Source organism: Oncorhynchus clarkii, chromosome 26, assembly GCF_045791955.1.
Source record: "Oncorhynchus clarkii lewisi isolate Uvic-CL-2024 chromosome 26, UVic_Ocla_1.0, whole genome shotgun sequence".
Lineage (NCBI taxonomy): Eukaryota > Metazoa > Chordata > Actinopteri > Salmoniformes > Salmonidae > Oncorhynchus > Oncorhynchus clarkii.
In genome coordinates, this window is record NC_092172.1 from 30,149,428 (window position 1) to 30,162,051 (window position 12,624).

General features: G+C 47.7%; 2 protein-coding genes across 3 annotated transcripts in view; one reads left to right on the top strand and one right to left on the bottom strand.

The window, feature by feature from the left end:
* Positions 1 to 12,624, bottom strand: part of LOC139385091 (alpha-protein kinase 3-like) — a 370,338-nt gene that overhangs the window by 346,838 nt on the left and 10,876 nt on the right. The window lies entirely within an intron of this gene.
* The window catches only part of LOC139385090 (protein unc-13 homolog C-like), a 235,673-nt gene that overhangs the window by 9,610 nt on the left and 213,439 nt on the right, over positions 1 to 12,624 (top strand). For both annotated transcript variants that reach the window (XM_071130138.1, XM_071130139.1), the window contains exons 2-4: positions 7,213 to 7,235; positions 8,193 to 8,242; positions 11,401 to 11,479. In XM_071130138.1, coding sequence (XP_070986239.1) covers positions 7,213 to 7,235; positions 8,193 to 8,242; positions 11,401 to 11,479 — 152 coding nt within the window. The remainder of the gene's footprint in view (positions 1 to 7,212; positions 7,236 to 8,192; positions 8,243 to 11,400; positions 11,480 to 12,624) is intronic.

A 12,624-nucleotide genomic window follows, 5' to 3' on the forward strand; every position in this document is an offset into this window, starting at 1 on the left:
TCGATTATGTTTTGTTTCTTTTCCAGTGATTTAAGTGGGTATTTTTTATAACCTTTTAAAATGTCTTTGTATTACGTGTCTCAGTGGCACAGCTGGACCTATGAAGCTGAACTTACCCAGATTTGCCTTAGCTTTTAGTGGCACCTAGATGTCCTGCATCTTAGCTGTACCTATGTTAGCTGTGCTATGTTTCCAGATTTGCTGCTAGACAAATTGTATTTTAACTGTATCTAGATTTGCTGCACCTACTGAATCTTAGCTGTACCTGTATACTTGGCAGACCTGCATTAGTTTTTCCTATGTTACAGTAGCTGTACCTATCATAGTAGCTTCACTGATCTTAACATGGCTAAAGAGGTACATTGAGGCCAGTGTTGGGGCTAGCAGGTTGTTTGAAAATGTATTCTATACATGTGCTGAAGAGATCAATGGTAGGCAGACCATGGGGGATAGAACAAGGATGCTGTCATTGGCACCCATTCAAAAAATATGATTTAACAAAGTGGATATTAGTCAAATTTGTAATGATTTATGTGTTCTAACAGGCCCACAATGTGGTTAATACAATCTGATTTGCATGCCGCATAATATTTCGAAGTTGTCCTTTCAGGTTTAGAAAAACAATATGCTAAATGCCGACTCCCGTTTCGATAAGCTAGCCATATAGAAATTGGTGGTGGTATTTGCAGTCGTTTTTATATGTAATGCAGTTGATTGGTGACAATGACATTATTAACATGTAATGGGGTTGACACACATACAAACATTGTATGCTCATTTTTACCAACATAGTGTGAAATACTCTTAATTAAACAATAGCTTAAATGTATAGGCTAACTTTGATGGGCGGCAATGAGGAGATTGTTTATCTATCCCCCATGAGGGACAAGTGTGTGGCGTTTCCATGGCATTTCCATTGTTATGTTTGAACTCTTTCCTGACCTATAGTTTCCTAGTGTGTTCAGAGTCTGGGGTTTCCTTGTACGGTGATGACAGAGGTCTCTCAGTGGCAGCTAGTGCTGACCTGCCTTCTGTAAACAATGCTAGTTCTCACAGTGACTACATCCCAATTGGCACCTATGGGCCCTGACCAAAAGCAGTGCACTATATAGGAAATAGGGTGACAATGGGATGCAACAATGTATCACTACCTCTCTGTCAATGTTGCTGTAGGACTTAGTCCTAGTATATCACCGAGTGTTGTTTTTTATGCATGGCAGTACTTGATCTTGATTATGCTGACACTTATCAGTGGCAGATCAATAGTGAAGTCATTACACTGCCCTGTACTGTGTAGCGCTATCTCTTTAAGACTACAACATTATCATCAACGGTTCAACACCTAGGACACTCTCCGGTGTAGCCCTGTTTATTTCAAGTAAGTTTGTAGTTTACTTTAGGGTTATAGAGAGACATAAAAGTTATCATTGGACTAGCCTACCGCTGTCTACCACCAATCATTTTCTGTCAGTTAAATATGCAGTGCACTGCATTATTAAAAACACTATCATCAACACCATGTCTAACAGAATTTCACATCTGCTAAATAACTTACAGTATCAGTCCATGTATTAGTGTATTGTATTGTCATTCCTCCATATAGTACTGTAATCGTCCTGTGTGTAGCTGGTGTGGAGGAGTCAGGCGCAGGACAGCAGATATGAGTAATGAACGTACTTTACTCAAGAAAATCAAATATATAAAACACAATAAACTAGTCCACAATAACGGACTGTATACATACAAACAATCACTCACAAAAAAAACATGCAGGAACAGAGGGTTAAATAATGAACAAGTAATTGGGGGACTGAAACCAGGTGTGTAAAACAAAGACAAAACAATTGGAAAATTAAAAGTGGATCGGCGATGGCTAGAAGGCCGGTGAGGTCGACCGCCGAAAGCCGCCCGAACAAGGAGAGGGACCGACTTCAGCGGAAGTCATGACAGTACCCCCCCCTTGACGCGTGGCTCCAACAGCGCGCCGACACCGACCTCGGGGACGACCCGGAGGACGAGGCGCAGGGCGATCCGGGTGGAGACGGTGGAACTTCCGCATCAACGAAGGGTCCAGGACCGTATACGTACGTGTATACATACGGTCCTCCGGACCGTACCCCTCCCGCTCCACGAGGCACTGAAGGCCCCTCGCCCGACCCCTCGAGTCCAGGATGGCTTCGAACAGTATACGCCGGGGGCCCCCTTGATGTCCAGAGGGGGTGGAGGAACCTCCAGCACCTCAGACTCCTGGAGTGGACCAGCCACCACCGGCCTGAGGAGAGACACATGGAACGAGCGATTAATACGGTAAGCTGGGGGAAGCTGTAACCTGTAGCATACCTCGTTCAGTCTCCTCAGGACTTTGAATGGCCCCACAAACAACGGACCCAGCTTCCGGCAGGGCAGGTGGAGGGGCAGGTTTCGGGTCGAGAGCCAGACCCGGTCCCCTGGTGCGAACTCCGTGGCCTCAATGCGGTGGAGGTTGGCGCTCTGATGCCTAGGTGCCAGAATCGGCTGATACCTCAGTACACACTGGAAGGGGGAGAGGTTAGTGGAGGTGTGGAGGAGTGGCGGAGTTAGTTTTGGGCCATCTCTGCCCAGGGGATGAACTCGGTCCACTCCCCCGGCCGGTCCTGGCAATATGACCGCAGAAACCTACCCACATCCCGGTTTACACTCTCCACCTGCCCGTTACTATCGGGGTGAAAACCTGAGGGGAGGCTGACCGAGAACCCCAGACGTTCCATGAATGCCCTCCATACTCTGGACGTGAACTGGGGACCCCGATCAGAAACTATGTCCTCAGGCACCCAGTAGTGCCAGAAGACGCGAGTGAACAGGGCCTCCGCAGTCTTTAGGGCCGTAGGGAGACCGGGCAAAGGGAGGAGATGGCAAGACTTAGAAAACCAATCCACATAGACCAGGATCGTGGTGTTGCCCTGTGAGGTAGGAAGATCCATTAGGAAGTCCACCAACAGGTGCGGCCACGGCCATTGTGGAACGGGTAGGGGTTGTAACTTCCCTCTGGGCAGGTGCCTGGGAGCCTTGCACTGGGCGCACACCGAGCAGGAGGAAACGTAAACCCTCACATCCTTGGCCAAGGTGGACCACCAGTACTTCCCACTAAGGCAACGCACCTTCCGCCCGATGCCCAGATGACCAGAGGAGTGTGGTCCCAATAGATCAAACGATCACGGACAGCAGACGGAATGTACAGACGCCCAGCTGGACACTGGGGAGGAGTGGGCTCTGTGCGTAACGCCCGCTCGATGTCCGCGTCCAACACCCACACCATCGGTGCCACCAGGCAAGAGGCCGGAAGTATGGAAGTGTGATCCATGGACCGCTCCTCTGTGTCATACATCCGGGACAGTGCATCTGCCTTAGCATTCTGGGAACCTGGTCTGTAGGACAGAGTGAAAACAAAACGGGTAAAGAACATGGCCCACCTTGCCTGGCGAGGGTTCAGTCTCCTCGTCGCCCGGATGTACTCCAGATTGCGGTGGTCAGTCCAGATGAGAAAAGGGTGTTTAGCCCCCTTAAGCCAATGTCTCCACGCCTTCAGAGCCTTGACAACAGCTCCCGGTCCCCCACATCATAGTTTTGCTCTGCCGGACTGAGCTTCTTCGAAAAGAAAGCACAGGGGCGGAGCTTTGGTGTCGTGCCCGAGCACTGAGAGAGCATGGCTCCTATCCCAGCCTCGGACACGTCCACCTCCACTATGAATGCCAAAGAGGGATCCAGATGAGTCAGCACGGGAGCCAAGGTAAACAGAGCCTTCAGGTGAACAAAGGCCCTGTCCTACTCAGCCGACCACTGCTGTCGTACCGGTCCCCCCTTCAGCAGTGAGGTAATGGGAGCCGCTACCTGGTCAAAACCGAGGATAAACCTCTGGTAGTAGTTGGCAAACCCTAGAAACCGCTTCACCTCCTTTACCATGGTGGGAGTAGGTCAATTACGCACGGCTGAAATGCGGTCACTCTCCATCTCCACCCCTGAAATAGAAATGCAGTACCCTAGGATGGAGACGGACTGTTGGAAGAACAGACATTTCTCAGGCGATTGCTCCAACAGTCTATCAAGCACCCTGCGCACCATGGACACATGGTCGGCGCTGGTAGCGGAGTATATCAGAATGTTGTTGATATACACCACCTGCCCGTGCAGGTCCCGGAAAATCTCGTCAACAAAGGCCTGGAAGACTGATGGAGTATTCATCAACCCGTGCGGCATGATGAGGTACTCATAGTGCCTCGCTTACAACCGGATACACACCAGGTTGTAAGTGCTCCTGAGATCCAGTTTTGTGAAGAAGCGTGCCCCATGTATTGACTCGATCGCACTGGCGATGAGAGGCAGCGGGTAGCTGTACCTCACAGTGATCTGATTGATACCCCGCTAGTCAATACAAGGGCACAGACCTCCATCCTTCTTCTTCACAAAAAATAAACTTGAGCAGGCAGGTGAAGTGGAGGGCCAAATGTATCCCTGCCCCAGGGATTTGGAGACATATGTTTCCATAGCCGCTGTCACCTCCAGGAGGTGACAGAGGATACACGTGACTCCTGGGAAGTGCTGCGTCTACCAGGAGATTTATCGCACAATCCCCACGTCGATGGAGTGGTAATTGAGTCGCCTCCTTCTTACAGGAGGCGAGAGCCAAATCGGCATATTCTGAGGGGATGCGCACGGTGGAGACCTGGTCTGGACTTTCCACCGTAGTCTCACCGAAGAAACCCCCACACACCTCCCTGAGCATTTTCGTGACCACCCCTTGAGAGCTCTCTGTTGCCACGAAATATTGGGGTCATGACAGGCCAACCAGGGTAGGCCCAGCACCACGGGAAACGCAGTAGAATCAAAAAGGAAGAGACTGATTCTCTCCTTGTGACCCTCCTGCATAACCATGTCTAGTGGAGCGGTGGCCTCCCTAATCAGCCCTGACCCTAGTTGTCGACTATCTAGGAAGTCCACAGGGAAGGGCATATCTACAGGAACAAGGGGGATCCCTAAACTATGGGCAAAAGAACAGTCAATAAAATTCACAGCTGCGCCTGAATCTACGAGCACCTTATGCTGGAATGCGGGGAGAACTCAGGAAATGTAATATACACATACATGTGAGCAACAGGGGGCTCTGGGTGAGTCTGGTGCCGACTCACCTGGGGTGACACAATAGTGCCCTGCCTGCTGCCTCGACTCCCTGAGGAACCCCCCCAGCACCGACCAACAGTGTGCCCTCTGCGGCCACAGATGGTACAGGGAATGGCCCCTCCTCCGGTCGCCTCTAAGCGCAGCACCTCCCAGCTCCATGGGCGTTGGAGCGGAGGTGCTGGGGGATGGAACTGACAGGCACCGATCCGGACGTCTGTGGGTAGCCAGCAGGTTGTCCAGCCGGATGGACAGGTCCAACAGCTGGTCCAAAGTGAGGGTGGTGTCTCGGTAGGCCAACTCCCGACGGACGCCCCCACGCAGACTGCACCTATAGTGATCGATCAGGGCCCTGTTGTTCCATCCCGCGCTGGCGGCCAGGGTCCGGAAGCCCAATGCGAAATCCTGTGCACTCCTCGTCCCATGCCTCAGGTGGAACAGACGTTCACCCTCCGCTCGACCGGTGTGGTGTGGTCGAAAACTGCCCGAAATCGACGGGTGAACTCTGCGTAATGGTCCACGTCTCCGTCACTCCATACGGCGTTGGCCCACTCCAGGGCTTTGACTGAGAGGCCTGAGACGAGAGTGGACACCCTCTCAAGTCCCAAAGGAGCCGGGTGGACGGTCACCAGGTATAGTTCCAGCTGGAGTAAGAACCCCTGGCATCCGGCAGCCGTCCCAACATACTCCCTCGGGAGCGTGAGCCGAATCCCGCTGGGACCTGGTGAAGGAAAGGTGGACAGTGTTGTCGGCGGTAGTGGGGCTGGGTGAGGCGCTGGAAATCCTCCTCCTCTCTCCCAATGATCCATCGTCTGCAGCACGCGATCCATGATGGTGCCCAGACGTTGCAACATGGTCGCGTGCTGCCCCCACATGGAGGGCGTCTGCTCCTGCTGACTCCATTCGTGGGTGAGTGATTCTGTAATCGGCCTGTGTGTAGCTGGTGTGGAGGAGTCAGGCGCAGGACAGCAGATAGGAGTAATGAACATACTTTACTCAAGAAAATCAAATATATACAACACAATAAACTAGCGATAAACTGGGATTGAAACAAGGTGTGTTAAACAAAGACAAAACAATTGGAAAATGAAAAGTGGATCGGCGATGGCTAGAAGGCCGGTGACGTCGACCGCCGAACGCCGCCCGAACAAGGAGAGGGACCGACTTCAGCGGAAGTCGTGACAAGTACGTTGTATATTGGTATGACTCCAGTTAATTCAGTACATTGTACATTGTTGTGACTCCAGCTAATTCAGTATATTGTACATAGGTATTTTATTGTACATTGTATTGTACATTGTATGGAGTTACAGTACAGTATGTGTCTATTCATAGTTACTACCCCTCTGGCACAAACTGACTCTGTCTGTATAAATTTGTTGGGAAAAACTGAAGTAAAAAATACTGTACTGAAAGATCTCTATAGTACTGAAATATGTTTATACCTATATACCACTTTTATTTAGCAGATGTTTTATCCAAAGGGATTTCCATTCCAGTGAGTGCATGTATTTTTATTATGCGTATGTGACCCCTGCAGGAATTCAACCTCCGACTTTGGCGTTGCTGCTAATGATAATAATAATAATGATAATAATAATAATAATAAATTGCATTTGTAGAGCGCTTTTCATTTATAGACATAAATCACAAAGCTCTAGTAACTTAGCAACAGGACTACCACCAGATATGGCTGTATCTATGTCCTGTAGTAAGAGACTGAACTGAACCACATCTATAGTACTGTATCATATAGTGCTATATGTAGTACTATATTGGGTACTATATCTATTCTGGTAGGAACTGAATTCATGCTAGAGACCAAACTGAACAACATAGTATTGTATCTAGTTATGGGACTGTACACATGTATAATACTGTATGTATTTAGAGACATAAACACATAGTATTTTTATCTAGTTATGGGGACTGTACACATGTATAATACTGTATGTATTTAGAGACAGAACCACATATACTGTATTATTGTATCTAAGTTCAGACTGTTTAAGAAGCTCCTGTCTAACTTCCTATGCTTCTTTCCTTCTTTCTCTTTTTCAGAAAAACCTCCACCACACAACAAGGTTTAAAATCATTGTTTAATCAAATTCATGTAGACCCACATGATTTCCATCTTTCCATCTGTGTTTGTGCGTGCGTAGGTGTGTGTGTGTGTGACCATGTTATAGTTGCATTTGAAAGTGCTACATGTGCCTTGTGGACATTTACTGTTGATTGTTTAAGTTTCTCTATCCCTTCTTTTTCTGAATGATTTGGGTGGTAACGTCTTGTATTCAGTACTGTGTATGTATGTGTGTGTGTACGTGTGTGTGTGTGTGTGTGTGTGTGTGTGTGTGTGTGTGTGTGTGTGTGTGTGTGTGTGTGTGTGTGTGTGTGTGTGTCTGTGTGTGTGTCTGTTTGCACGTGTGTGCGTCGATTCTGTGTGTGCTTGCATCCATTTCAAATGTATGTTTGTTTTGTGTGTGTGTTTGTGTTTAGGTGGGGAAGGGATCAGAGAGGATGAAGTGTTATAAAACAAATTGTGGCCTTGAGCACCACGAACGATACATTATATTGTCTTAGTGTTGAATACCAGCTCAGGAAATCACATTGAAATGGAATAATTCTCAACTTGCCCTGAGGGGGATCTCCATTTCCTGCCTCTGTGCTCTACTCAGCCTCCACACACACACACACGCGCACATGCGCACACACACACACACACACACACGCGCACACACACACACACGCGCACACGCGCACATGCGCACACACACACACACACACACACACACACACACACACACACACACACTGCTTCGACTCTCCTCCCTCTGTAGGGAGGATTCTGTCCTGATCTGACCTCCAGATGGACAGTACTTTTCCAAATTGGGCTTTTGTTTTCCATTGTGTGTGTTTGCTATGTGTGTGTGTTTGCTGTGTGTGTGTGTGTGTTTGTGTTGCCTCACCTCCTATTTGTGAATGGTTCCATGCCACAGTATGTTAAGGTGTGTGATGTTGTACTTCTCTTCTCTCTGCAGCCTCTCAATGTGCTGGATCCCAAAGTACTGGGCCTACAGGCTGTCGGAGGGTGAGTGACTTCTGACTGTCCCAAATGGCACCCAATTTCCTACATAGTGTACTACTTTTGATCAGAGACCTACTGGTTCTGGTAAAAAGTAGTGTACTATATAGGGAATATGGTACCATTTGGGAGATTTGCATCGACAAAACATGGAAGGTTTCCCAAAGTCTGCGTAGCTGAAATAGTTATTTCTTTCCACAACCATGCAGCCGTACAGCTGCAAGAGAGCAACTATATTCAAATCGGTGTTTGACAGTTAATCTTCTGTCCATGAACAAACTGAATTTGTAAATGAAAGCACTTCAATGTTCTACGAGAGGTGTGCATCTAGTCCCAAATGCCACCATGTTCCAGAGTGCACTACTTTTGACCAGAGCCATATGGGCCCTCGACAAAAGTAGTCCACTGTATAAGGAATACATTCATACATTCATTCATTCATTTTCTACAAAAATCTCTGAAACTGGAAACACTTATCTCCCTCACTAGCTTTAAGCACCAACTGTCAGAGCAGCTCACAGATTACTGCACCTGTACATAGCCCACCTATAATTTAGCCCAAACAACTACCTCTTTCCCTACTGTATTTAATTTATTTATTTTGCTCCTTTGCACCCCCATTATTTTTATTTCTACTTTGCACATTCTTCCATTGCAAATCTACCATTCCAGTGTTTTACTTGCTATATTGTATCTACTTTGCCACCATGGCCTTTTTGCCTTTACCTCCCTTATCTCACCTCATTTGCTCACATCGTATATAGACTTGTTTATACTGTATTAGTGACTGTATGTTTGTTTTACTCCATGTGTAATTCTGTGTCGTTGTATGTGTCGAACTGCTTTGCTTTATCTTGGCCAGGTCGCAATTGTAAATGAGAACTTGTTCTCAACTTGCCTACCTGGTTAAATAAAGGTGAAATAAATAAATAGAAAAATAGATAAAAAGGTGCTATCTAAAACCTAAAAGCGTTCTTCAGCTGTCCCCATAGGAGAACTATTTGAAGAACCCTTTTTGGTTCCAGGTAGAAATCTTTTGGGTTCCATGTAAAACTCTTTCCACAGAAAGGGTTTTGCAATGAAAGGATTATACTTTCATTGTTCTATCGGAACAGCCAAAGAACACTTTTGAAAGCCTTTTTTCTAAGAGTGTAGGGTGCCATTTGGGATGTCCCTTATATTGTTAAAATAAATACAAGTCTGCTTTAGCAGAACACCAACCCTTGGTCTGGGTCTGGGACTGGGTCTGCTCTAGATTGGTAGGACTGTTTTGATTCTATTCCTTCTCCCTAACTTGTACATTTGTTATTCAGATCATTCAGTTTATTCACTCGTCAACTTTCTCTCTCTCTCTCTCTCTCTCTCTCTCTCTCTCTCTCTCTCTCTCTCTCTCTCTCTCTCTCCCTCTCTCTCTCTCTATCGTTCTCTCTCTCTCTCTCTCTCTCTGTCTCTCTCGCTCTCTCTCTCTCTCGCTCTCTCTCTCTCTCTCTCTCTCTCTCCCTCTCTCTCTCTCTCTCTCTCTCTCTCTCTCTCTCTCTCTCCCTCTCATTCCATCATTGGCTGGCATACTACACACATAGTATGTGTGTTGATATACTGTGGGTCTGTGTTTTTGTTTGTTTGTGCTGTGTGGTTGCTCGCTTGACTGTGTGTATGTTTTTCTCTCTCTATGTGTGTGTGTGGATGTATGAGTCATTGTTTCTGTGCTGAAGCAGACTGTTTAATGTCTCTGTGGGCAGCTGATTAACACATCGGAGCTTTGGGGGAGAGAGCTGTAATTTGGTCCTGAACCCTCAGGCCTTCCATCCCCACCCACAGACAGCCAGTCCAAACGTCACTCCACTTAGCCTATACTTAACTAGAGAGGCACTAGCACCTTATAGCAGTTATACAGTATTTACTTACCAGGAAGTCTTTGGCTGTGTCCCAAAGTCAAGACGGGTGCTCTAGATAGTTATTGTCAGGGGAAAACCATTGTTAAGCCTGTCACAAAATCTACAACACACTCTAGTAAGAGCTCTTTTTAGAGTCTTCCCCAGTCCCCCTTTCTCTCTCCACCCAGCCTCTCTCCCCAGCCCAGTCCCCGACTCTGACGTGGCCCAGCTTCTCTCTCTGTCCCCCAGCCTCTCTCCCCCAGCCTCTCTCCCACATTCGCTCTACACCCAGCCTCTCTCCCCCAGCCTTTCTCCCCCAGTCTCTCACCCAGTCTCCCCCCAGTCTCCCCCCAGTCTCTCTGCCCCCTGCCTCTCTCCATCCAGACTTTCTCCACCCAGTAACTCTCCACCCAGTAACTCTCCACCCAGTAACTCTCCACCCAGTAACTCTCCCCCAGTCTCTTTCCCTAGTCTCTCGCCCCAGTCTCTTCCCAAGCCTCTCTCACCCAGTCTCTCTCCCCCAGTCTCTTTCCACCCAGCTTCTCTCCCCCAGCCCTTCTCCTCCAGTCTCTCTCCCCCAGTCTCTCTCCACCCAGCTTCTCTCCCCAGCCCTTCTCCTCCAGTCTCCCCACCCAGTATCTCTACCCAGTCTCTCTACCCCAGCCTCTCTCCCCCAGTCTCTCTCCACCCAGCCTCTCAGAAACATGGATGAACGTCTAATTCTGATATGAGACTGTGAGAGTTAGTTGCACCACACACATGAATGCACACACGCACACAGACAGACAAACATTAACAAGTCTGTTTCAGCACAGAAACAGTGACTCATACATTAACATATCACTCTCACACACACACCTGGTCATTGCTATTTAAAGCTGCTCTCGCCAGCTCACAAGTAGTGTCCTGTCAGTTTTGACAAGTGTCTCCTCTCACCTGCTGAAGGTGTCTGCTACACTACCTTACCAGTCCACCGAGAGAGAGAGAGAGAGAGATAGAGAGACAGACAGACAGACAGACAGACAGAGAGAGCAATACAGAGAGAGAGAGAGAGCGATAGAGAGACAGATAGAGAGAGATGGGATATCCCTGTGCAGAATATACCTAGCCTGGGCCCTCTGGTCAGGCAGGGTAGCAGGGAAACCTATAGGGAGAGAAAGGAGCCTGAGGTATGACTTGTGTGTTAGCCAGCCCTTGTAAATCACCATTCCCCTGTTTAGCCTGGTAATGCCCCCTCTACACGGCATTATTATGATATTAATAGGCCTTAAACCTGTCTGCTTCCAACAGAGCTGGCTGCATTCTTTATGGCATTGACAGCATGCCAGATTTACGCCGCAAGAGGACCTTACCTATTGTCCGAGACCTGGTGAGTTATCTGCCTCAACAAGGTTCTGTGTGAGTTACAGTGGGGCAAAAAAGTATTTAGTCAGCCACCAATTGTGCAAGTTCTCCCACTTAAAAAGATGAGAGAGGCCTGTAATTTTCATCATAGGTACACTACAACTACGACAGACAAAATGAGAAAAAAAATCCAGAAAATCACATTGTAGGATTTTTAATGAATTTATTTGCAAATTATGGTGGAAAATAAGTATTTGGTCAATAACAAAAGTTGATCTCAATACTTTGTTATATACCCTTTGTTGGCAATGACAGAGGTCAAACGTTTTCTGTAAGTCTTCACAAGGTTTTCACACACTGTTGCTGGTATTTTGGCCCATTCCTCCATACAGATCTCCTCTAGAGCAGTGATGTTTTGGGGCTGTTGTTGGGCAACACAGACTTTCAACTCCCTCCAAAGATTTTCTATGGGGTTGAGATCTGGAGACTGGCTAGGCCACTCCAGGACCTTGAAATGCTTCTTACGAAGCCACTCCTTCGTTGCCCGGGTGTTGTGTTTGGGATCATTGTCATGCTGAAAGACCCAGCCACGTTTCATCTTCAGTGCCCTTGCTGATGGAAGGAGGTTTTCACTCAAAATCTCACGATACATCAGTCATCCTGGTCCCTTTGCAGAAAAACAGCCCCAAAGCATGATGTTTCCACCCCCATGCTTCACAGTAGGTATGGTGTTCTTTGGATGCAACTCAGCATTCTTTGTCCTCCAAACACGACGAGTTGAGTTTTTACCAAAAAGTTATATTTTGGTTTCATCTGACCATATGACATTCTCCCAATCTTCTTCTGGATCATCCAAATGCTCTCTAGCAAACGTCTTGCACTGCAGGATTTGAGTCCCTGGCGGCGTAGTGTGTTACTGATGGTAGGCTTTGTTACTTTGGTCCCAGCTCTCTGCATGTCATTCACTAGGTCCCCCCGTGTGGTTCTGGGATTTTTGCTCACCGTTCTTGTGATCATTTTGACCCCACGGGGTGAGATCTTGTGTGGAGCCCCAGATCGAGGGAGATTATCAGTGGTCTTGTATGTCTTCCATTTCCTAATAATTGCTCCCACAGTTGATTTCTTCAAACCAAGCTGCTTACCTATTGCAGATTCAGTCTTCCCAGCCTG